The sequence below is a fragment of the Phaethon lepturus genome, unplaced genomic scaffold (genome assembly GCF_000687285.1).
Source record: "Phaethon lepturus isolate BGI_N335 unplaced genomic scaffold, ASM68728v1 Scaffold52884, whole genome shotgun sequence".
Taxonomy (NCBI): domain Eukaryota; kingdom Metazoa; phylum Chordata; class Aves; order Phaethontiformes; family Phaethontidae; genus Phaethon; species Phaethon lepturus.
Window position 1 is genome coordinate 1 of NW_010533579.1, and position 9,143 is coordinate 9,143.

The 9,143-nt window shown below is 45.6% G+C and overlaps 1 protein-coding gene across 1 annotated transcript; it reads right to left on the bottom strand.

Moving 5' to 3' along the window:
- Positions 1-6: 6 nt before the first annotated feature.
- On the bottom strand, positions 7-8,893 carry PALB2 (partner and localizer of BRCA2; the record flags this gene model as incomplete). The annotated part of the gene is made up of 10 exons (XM_010285215.1): positions 7-54; positions 727-875; positions 1,919-2,006; positions 2,342-2,458; positions 2,629-2,790; positions 3,068-3,153; positions 3,598-3,759; positions 4,707-4,790; positions 5,410-6,218; positions 6,977-8,893. Coding segments are annotated over 10 exons (3,622 nt in total), but the record flags the coding sequence as incomplete, so codon positions are not given.
- Between the last annotated feature and the right edge of the window lie 250 nt (positions 8,894-9,143).

Sequence of the window (9,143 nt, forward strand, 5' to 3'; positions counted from 1 at the left end):
CCCGACGTCAGCACGGCTGCAGCAGAAGCATCCCTCACGTCACCCTCCAGGTACCTATGGGCGTACACAGAGGCGTCACCATGCCGCAGTTTGTTTGTCAAAACATTATCATAGCATTTTTTAAAATTAGCTGGTTTTTAACGCAGAAAATTAATCAGCATGACAATGGATGTAAGAGCGCTGCAAGACCGAGTCTTAAACAGCTTACTCTTCAAAATACAAGACGTAGGAAGGAAAAGGTCATCTGACTGCAAACAGCTGCTTAACACAAATAAACCTAGCAAAGTGCTCTTTAACAGCACACAGGCTCAGCAAGTCTCATCTGCAGACATCTTCCTGGGGGGGGGGTGCCTGATGAGCCCTGTTACAGCATTTCCAGTCGTTTTGCAGGGAGAGAAAGACAAAAGTGTACAGCGTGCAGAAGAGCAATGCTCCTGTTTGTCGGCAGAGCTCCGGTGAGCGGAGCCCCTTGCCGCGCGGTGACGCCAGGAGCGCAGAGGTCAGCACGCAGAATGGCGCAGGAAGCGGGCAGGAAACAGCCAACACCCTCGCCCCACTCCAGCCTATGTACAGGAGAAAGGGCAGGACGGATGCAGCCTCCTTATCATCTGCAAGATGGCAAATGGATCCTTGCCAGCAGTGCTACTCAGCGCATTAAGCGATTCTCCCCCAAAACCACATCGGAGGAATCATGAAGCCAGCATGCGGAGTCCCAGAGGTACTTGCCTTCCAGCACACCCAGGTGGAAGGGAGGAGAACATCACTCCCGTGCTCCTGGCTGTTTTGGGGTTGAACGCTATGACGCGGAATGCGGGGTTTCCACAGGACTCACTCTCTTTGGCGTGTGGATGACTTAAAACAACAAACAGAAGGCCCTGGTACACAGAGGAAAAATATATCACTAAAAACAACAGCAAGAGGGGAAAAAACTCAAAGAATTTTCCAAAAATTAATTGCTACATTCCCTCTATAATCAAAGCCCCATGGACAGTGATGCATTATTTTTACTGGATAAAACAGAAATGGTTTACTTTCCTTATCAAATTAGATAAAAACCAAAGCAGTTGCTGACTGATAAGGGCTGATGCAATACAGCAGAATGACAGCTCAGTGACCCAATGGATTTATACGCTTATCTTTCTGCCTAAGAAAATAAGACTTACTGCAGGATGAGGTGACAGTTAAAGTAACATTTCTGGGCCTCATTTTAATCCCTAGGAGCTTAAAATTTAACAAGAATTCCACGCAAACCAGCACAGCTGAAAACAGTGGCTCTCAGAACAGCCACAGGCCAGCACGGAATACCCTGGGATAGGTATTCGGAGGAAGTCTCCAAAGAGTCTGGCTCAAGCCATCATTATCAGAGAAGTCATTCTTGTCCCAAAAGGTCAAATGCTCACTGAAAACAATCAAATCCTTGATAAACCACAAAAATCCATCTGGAATCACAGCACAGGTGGAAGCAAGTGGGAAAGAATCATTATTATGAATCTTGGTTTTCAACGGTTCATGTCCTTGGGGTTATGTGTAAATAATAACCACTTCAGATAGGTTTTCTGACAATGGCGGTGTGCCACCACCATGCTGGAAGCTACCCACTTGCAAAATGGAAGAGACTTACCAAGCAGCAGCACTGGGCAACAGTACTTCTGCTTCCCACATGCAAGATGCTGCTGCTTTGGAATACACTTTGATGTACCACTCTTATTTCATTAGTACACTGCAGAAAGCCAGGAATTCGAGGTAGCTGGTGTGGCTTATTTCTCCTAGTTAACCTATTTTCCTTTGAAATATCTTTAGTGTATCTAAATAGAGGTGATATCCCAATCCACCCTAGAAACCCTAATCCTCTAAGTCCCCACCAGAGCTAGTCAGTGCAGTCCATGCATAAACTGCATGTCATATTTCACGTACGTACAGAGTCAGAATATGCTCGATGGCAGATGGAAGCTGGGTAGGAATAACCAACGTGCATCTTCTTCAGGAGCTGGCCTGTTTTCAAATTCCTGCAGTTGGTGAAAATACAAGTTCTGACCACATTTCCATGCAAGACGGACACAGTTTTGACTTCACAGAAACCAAACTAAGACAAGAGGCCACAGGAACAGAGGTAATGAATATGATGCAAAAGCAAGTGGAATTACAGCAGCATAGCTCATTCGCTATCTATCCAACTGTATGGAAGTTAAAGTGCCATGCTGTAGGCCCTTTGACAATTGCTATTTCACAGGCAAATCAGCTGCCAACCAACACCCCTACGTAACCTCTGCAGCTAGCTGTTACCGCCGCCGCGTACACCTGCAAACCAAATCATTTAATCAATTGCAAATGAAACACTGACCAAACAACAATGCTGTTCACTGCAGTGGTGCCAACCAGGGCATCTCTCATTCCTTCTACTTCAGCAAAAGCCAAAACAGTTTCTTCAGGGGGCATCAAAGTCTGTCCGTCCCTGCTTCTGAATAGCAATTAGCAAGTGAGAAAAGGCAGGCAAAATAATAAGTAAGCATTCTGTATTCAGCACACCTCCAGAAAGAAGAGGAACCCAACACTTTTCTACATCTGAGATGGTTCCTTACTTTTCTTCCACCTGCCACACTCAGACCACCCCAAAACCAGCAGACTCACCTTCCCGTCTCTGAAAGCAATACTATTTCTACTTGCTGCTCATGCATGGTCCTGCTGCTGCTGATCAGTCTCCTATCCTTTAGCCCAAGAACAGCTTTTATATTTCCAGTTTTTACTAGTGATTGCTTGAATGAGTCATCCTCAGCAGAATAAAGCAAGAGCCTAAATTAAGAGAAAAGTATGCCTAATGACAGAAGGAAGCATAATTCAAACATGCCACAGTGTATAAGAATAAGCATATGTTTAAGCAGTCTACCACCTCTAGGGGTGAATAAGCAAGTCTTTATAGTTTTTTAGAAATCTCTTCCATATTTTCCAACTGCTAAAGCAACCGAGAAAGTGACACATTAGTAAGAGATAACTTCAAACACTACACAAAAGGAGAGTTAAGCTGCAGCTATTCAGGGTGCAAAGCACTAGTAAGAAATAAATACACCACCTTATTTCTCCAATCTCCAAATCTCCCAATGCTATACACACAAGATTACAGGTGTCTGGCAGAGGAACGATCTGTATTACAGGAATCTAGGACAGCAAAACAAGAATTCAGCGTTGCCCACAACGTCCCTTTGACTTTATCGCCATTTTCTATAGTGTTTCAAGTAAAATGATATGGAGCAGAACTAATTTTCAGACCCATATGAAGAAGCACACTTAGATTAACAATCCCTGTTGATATAAGAGACAAGAAGTGTCTCCAGGGAGTGTAAGGGGAAAGAGCCCAAGTCAGTAGCTGCAGCCGCCATTCAGCGCATGAAGTATCAAATTCCAGCAGATAGCACGTGACCATACAAGCTACTGGCCTTCTCCATCAGCAGTGACAATCGTTCTCATCTGTTGTCTGATGGAATGAAAAATTTATGCCACTTAAAGAATTTACCTTGCACCCAAGACTGCAAGCTCCTTGGGAACTAATGCACTGGAACAAGAAATTGCCCTAGATTCTAGAAATAAGGATTGTGTTCATACCTCTCTCAGCTGCCAAGTGTAGACCTTTCCCCAGCAGTCAGATGCCAGGGGTTTCCACAGGGAGATGGAACTCTCACAAGCAGTCACCACACACAGCTCTCTGCTGCCCGCTGCATCCCACCACATGGTACTCACATCCACAGCGCAGGAATTTGAAGAATCCTGTCCAAAACAAACCAGTGCTTGTTCTCTTCTGACAGACATGGTTACCGAACCCAGAAGTTCAGATTGAAAAAAAGGCTTGACATTCAGCGTGATGAGAATTTGAGGCTAAAACTTCATGCTCACGGAGTTTAATTTTGAGTAAATCATCAGTAAGGCACCAAAGAAAACGTTTCACCCTCAAAGCAGCAAATATATTGGCTCACTTCACAAAAATCACTTGTCATTTGAAATGACAGGCACCCCGCAGAGCCCAGAGCTGGGACAGGACTGGGGCTGCCATGGCACAGCCACAACAAAGTCCAAGCGCCACCCACCTGCAGTCATGCACTTGCTTCCCTTGTTGCACAAATGGGAGATGGGACTTGCAGTAGCACAGACCAAGTTTAAAAGCAAACAAAGCAAGGGCCTTCTCCCTTGTAAAAAGGTTTTCAGCTTCAGACATATTATTTTTGGCTGGTTATGCTAATCCCTCAGGCTTGCTTCTTGAGCAAAATTTTGCACTTTGGTTTGGAAAAGCTAGAGGTGACCCAGCCTCCGGCAAGCTCACTGGGAGTTCAGTGGGCTTTCCTACAGATGTTGCTTCCTTGCCTGCCAACCGTTCTCCACCCGCTACAAGACAGAGGACAGTGAAGGGACAGCAGCGCAGGAGGCAGAGCCCATGGCTCAGCTCTGCAAACAGTCCTGGGCAAGACTTTGCTAGGACATTTGCATGTGTTTAGACATTCATTATTCAGAAACAACTGCTGAAATCCTTTATCAGTCAAAAGGAAATATACAGCAATCTAACCTTCTGGCATGCTTTACCACAAGTGAAAACAGAACTGATCAAATTAGCAATCTATTTTGTTCAACTAGCTGTTCTGCATTTTTTATTGCATTTTTGTTAAATTTGGTATTAAAGAGCTGCTACTGACTCAGCAAACAATTATCTGATGTTATCCCACCTTTAGCTTTGACACAAGCTGCAAGCTCTCTTCTGTCAGGCCATCAAGCAGTACTGGAGTGAACTGTTCTGCTACATCTTTCTTCTGCATAAACAAGCAAAGAATGAGGATAATTCAACTTTAAAATTACTCTCAGCACCCGCAACAATGAGGCAGAAGCATGAATTCACTTTGCATACTGTTGCTGGAGAACCAGGGTAGAAGCACCTCTTTTTGTACTTGCATGTCTTTGGAATACAAGAAATCCCAGCCAAGTTATTTCCTGGTTTCACCTGAAAATTGTCTTTTACTGCCACTTGCATCTCTCAGCCTTCAGAGACAAGTCATTCTCTCAGTACCCATCCCATATGCAAGTCATTTATTCTCCTTTACCAAATCCTAGCTGAAAATTTTCCTCAAGGTAGACCAACAGTATGTGGGTACCAGAAACTTTTTGTCCATACACATTTCAAACATGCATCCTGCAATAAGCATTGAAACCCCTATCTCCAGCTTCATCAAGCAGGATTTTAAAGAATTTGCTCGAGATTGAAAGACTTTAGGCAACAGATAAAAACCAAACATTTACAAAGTCAGGAAAAAGACAGCATGCAGGGCTAGCATGCAAAGAGGTCTTTCCCCTGAAGTCAGGCAAGACTCTGGAAAAGGGGATTCGCCCACAAAACCAGTGGCTTAGCACCCTTGGCAGAGGCCAGCTTGTTACCTGTTCAGGAGAAGCTCTGCAGGATCTCTGCTGTTTGCTCTCCAACTGCTGACGCTTCTCCAAGGCCACAGCCTCATCGAATTTATTATCAGGACTGCTTTCAGCTTCTAAAGGAAACACTGTACCTTGCTCCTCCTCTTTTCTAGCAGATCCTGTGCCACAACTGTCCAAGTGCAGCGGAACAGCACAGTCTTTGCACTCCCCACCATCCACAACCTGGGCAGATGCCCCTTTGGAAGAATGCAGGCTTGCTTGCGAGGGAGGTACAGAAGGTGTATTGGGGAAGACCTTGCTGTGTACTGATGGTAAAACAGCTGGGGTTGCACCCACGACAGGGAAAACAGATGAGGAAATCTGAGACTGAGGCTGAGTGGGAGCACCAGCTAAGACAGGCCCCAGAGGAGTAAATAGCAATTCATGGGTGGAAAGTTCCTTCTTGCAAGCTGGGTTTTCTGAATGAGGTAACCTGGGCAATACATTTTTGAAAGGTGAAATCAAATTACTTTGGGGCCTTTTTTCTTCTGGACTCATTTGTGCACCTTGTGTGTCCTCTGAAGCTGCATCATCTCCAAGCACACTAGGAACAAAAATCTCCAAATCATTCACAGGGGAAGATTCTAATTTCTCAAGCTTTAGTGGTCCAAATTCCTCATCCGGTAAGTGAAAGTCTCTGATACCTAGTCTGGGGGCCAGCCACTGGAGACTGCGGAAGAAGAGAGTGCCGCAAGCGTGAGGGTCCACAGCAGGGAGGCCAAGAGATGCGGGATCCTCTGAACCCATTGGATAGCTACATCCTCTTTCGCTCTGATCTAGACGAAGAAAAACACAAGAATACCAGAGAGAACATCACATGATAAAATGACCAGCAACTGGGCTTTCCAGAATCTCTCATCCAGAGTGGCACTCTAACATATTTTCAATTAAAAAAAAAAGCCACATCCATCTCAACACATGGAAGCAGCATTTTTATGGAAAAATGTTACACTCTGCAACTGCTTTGCATCAAGCCTTCAACTAAAATATCATTGCCAAAGGCTGCCAGAATTCACCGAGCACTTGGTCAGTTTGTTTTGTTTGGTTTTCTCCCAACACATTCTCTTTTTACAATACTCACAGATGCTCAGACTGTAATGCTACTCTTTGTGTTTCACACTTGTCAGCGCTAAAAAAACCCCATTAATATGTGGACTTAGTTGGACAAACAGAGATTTACATTCATTCACTGGAAAATCAGGTCCACTGTGCACAACATTCGCTCCAACAGCAAAGGCAGTTTATGAAGTTCTCAGCCCAGCTCCTCATTCATGCACAGCTGTTTACTCCCTGTCACTGTGCTGACGCAGAAGTTTCTGGAATTGTGCAAGGACCATGGGCACCACAATGATCTATATTTTTTAAAAAAGTTCTCTTATTTAGAAAAAAAAAAAGAAAGAGTTAACCCATATAAGATTTTCTTGACTAAAAAAATATGGCAGGGTGTGAACAGCAGTGCATGCACTCACTGGGCCGTTTCCCTGCCTCGCTCTCGGGCTGTGGTGTTAGAGAGTGCTTATATTTGATGAAGTACCTTTCGAGACTTGACTCGCTCTCTGTCTTGCAGAGGAACGCAGGGAGCGGCGCGGAGGGACATTAATTGCTAGGAGCCGCTCTGCCCTGCAGGCTCCTTGCACATGCTGGTTCTTAACATCCTCCACTGGATGTTTATCAGCCTGACACACAGTTAAGTTGGCTTCCAGATCTCCGATATGGATGGCAAAAGTTTCTGGGTTCACAGAATCACCATTCTGAAGTGGATTTTGAACCTGTTCTAACAGAGTCTTATGGCATTTGCCAAGCACTTGGCTTCCTCCAGGAGGAGGATCAGCACTCGTTGGCTGTACAGCACCAGTCTCTTCTGTCTCTCTGGGCCCAAAAGCTGCAGCAGCAGACAACCTTCTCTCACCTGAAGGTGATTTTTCATGATTAGCCTCACAGTTTTCCTTTTCACTCTGACACTCATTTGACAGCAGACTACTGCTTTGCCTCATTGTTACGAGATCCAAACTCTCTACAAGTTCCTGTGGCACCTGATGCACGGGGGGTTTGCAGGCAGACTTCCTCCTTCCCTTTTGTTTCCTCTGCGATCGTCTCTGATCTCGCTTTGTGCTAGTGATACTGTTCTGAGAAATCGATCCAAGTGAAGTGCTGCTACCACTGGATGGAGGCAGAGATTTATGAGGACTACCTGAATTTGCTGGATCATTTTCTGAGTCAAGAAAAAGGAATGGCGTGACCCCCGACTCCAAATTGTTTTCAACTCTTTCTTGGGAGGGGCGATCTGAATTTGCATCTTTCTGCTTACACTTACTTCGCTGACCTTTCTTGCTTCTGCCCAGCTGGCTAAGAATCACAGCATCAAGGTCCACTTTCCTCTGGCAATTAGACATGCGTCGCGTTGTCCTGACATAGTATTCAACTGGAAAGAGAAGCCCTTCAACCACTGTGCAAGAGTTCAATGCGCTTTCAGCAGCTGTCACCTCTTCTGGATCAGAAAGCCTTGACTGAAGTTCAAGCTGTTGATTCTCCAACTGTTCCTCAACGTTGCCCACAGAAAGATCTGCAGGAAAGGGATTTAAGCCATTAGCATCACTTTGATTTCCTTCATGGCTTTTGCTTTCATTAGTTATAGTGTTGTTGCCACCAGTGGGCAATACTTCGTTTTCTGACATTAAATCCAAGAGCCTACGTAATTCTCCCTGATCTTCATACATACTCTCACTGTCCGTTTGTTTTATTATACTGGAAGATTCTTTTCCTCCATCACCACTGATGTCAAGTAAAACAGAGTCACTGTTCTCTGAACACAGCCATGCAGGTTCATGGTTATCGGATGTCACCACAGCACCCGAGGACTCAGGCTGCCAGACATCGCTGCTGTCCTTCAGTGTGCATGGGAACAGCTCAGGCACTCCTGGAGGGACACTGTCTTCAAGCATGTCTTGTACAACTCTGAACGCTGCATCGGGAGGAGTGAAACTGTTTTCTTCTCTCCCCACAAGTGCTGGTCTGGATGTTCTCTGAGCCTTTTCCTCAGTGTTCGAGAGACTGCTTCGCCTGAAGACTGGAGACCGAAGTTCCTCTATACTGGCACTTTGATTTTTCACCATTTCACCAGTGTTGATTATCTGCACATCACACACTGATTCCCTTTCCTCCGACACCAAAGCCTTCATCCGCCTTCTCAGCTTCAACAAACTGCTGGAGGTTTGGGGTTTTTTCTCCTCTGTGGCAGGCCTAATGATTTCACAGCACAGGTTTTCCTGGCTAGCCTGTATGCTTTCCACCAGTGAGCTGTCTGGCAAGCTAGCCTCATTACTGGTGAATTCGGGAACGTGTTTAAACGTGACAGATGTTTTCTTCTCTGTGTCAGGATCAGAGCAGGTTTTAGTCTGTAACTGAGAGGTTTCGTGTTTGTCAGAGCTAGGAGATATGTTATCTCTAGAACCTGTGGGGGGAAAATTTCACATTGTGTCAAGTGCTCCCAGCAAAACATCACAGAGCAAAGAGACGACTCTGTCAGGAGGGAAAGACCGGGATCACAGAGCACTGCAGGGGCGGTGCAGAGGACAGGAGGGGGATGTTACTGTGGAGTAGATTCGGCAGCACTGGAACGGCCGGGTGCGGGAGAAGGGTCAGCAGCGCCGGGGTCCGTCCCCGGCTCAGCAGGACGGGCCGCGGGCGCGCAGAAGGGCGGT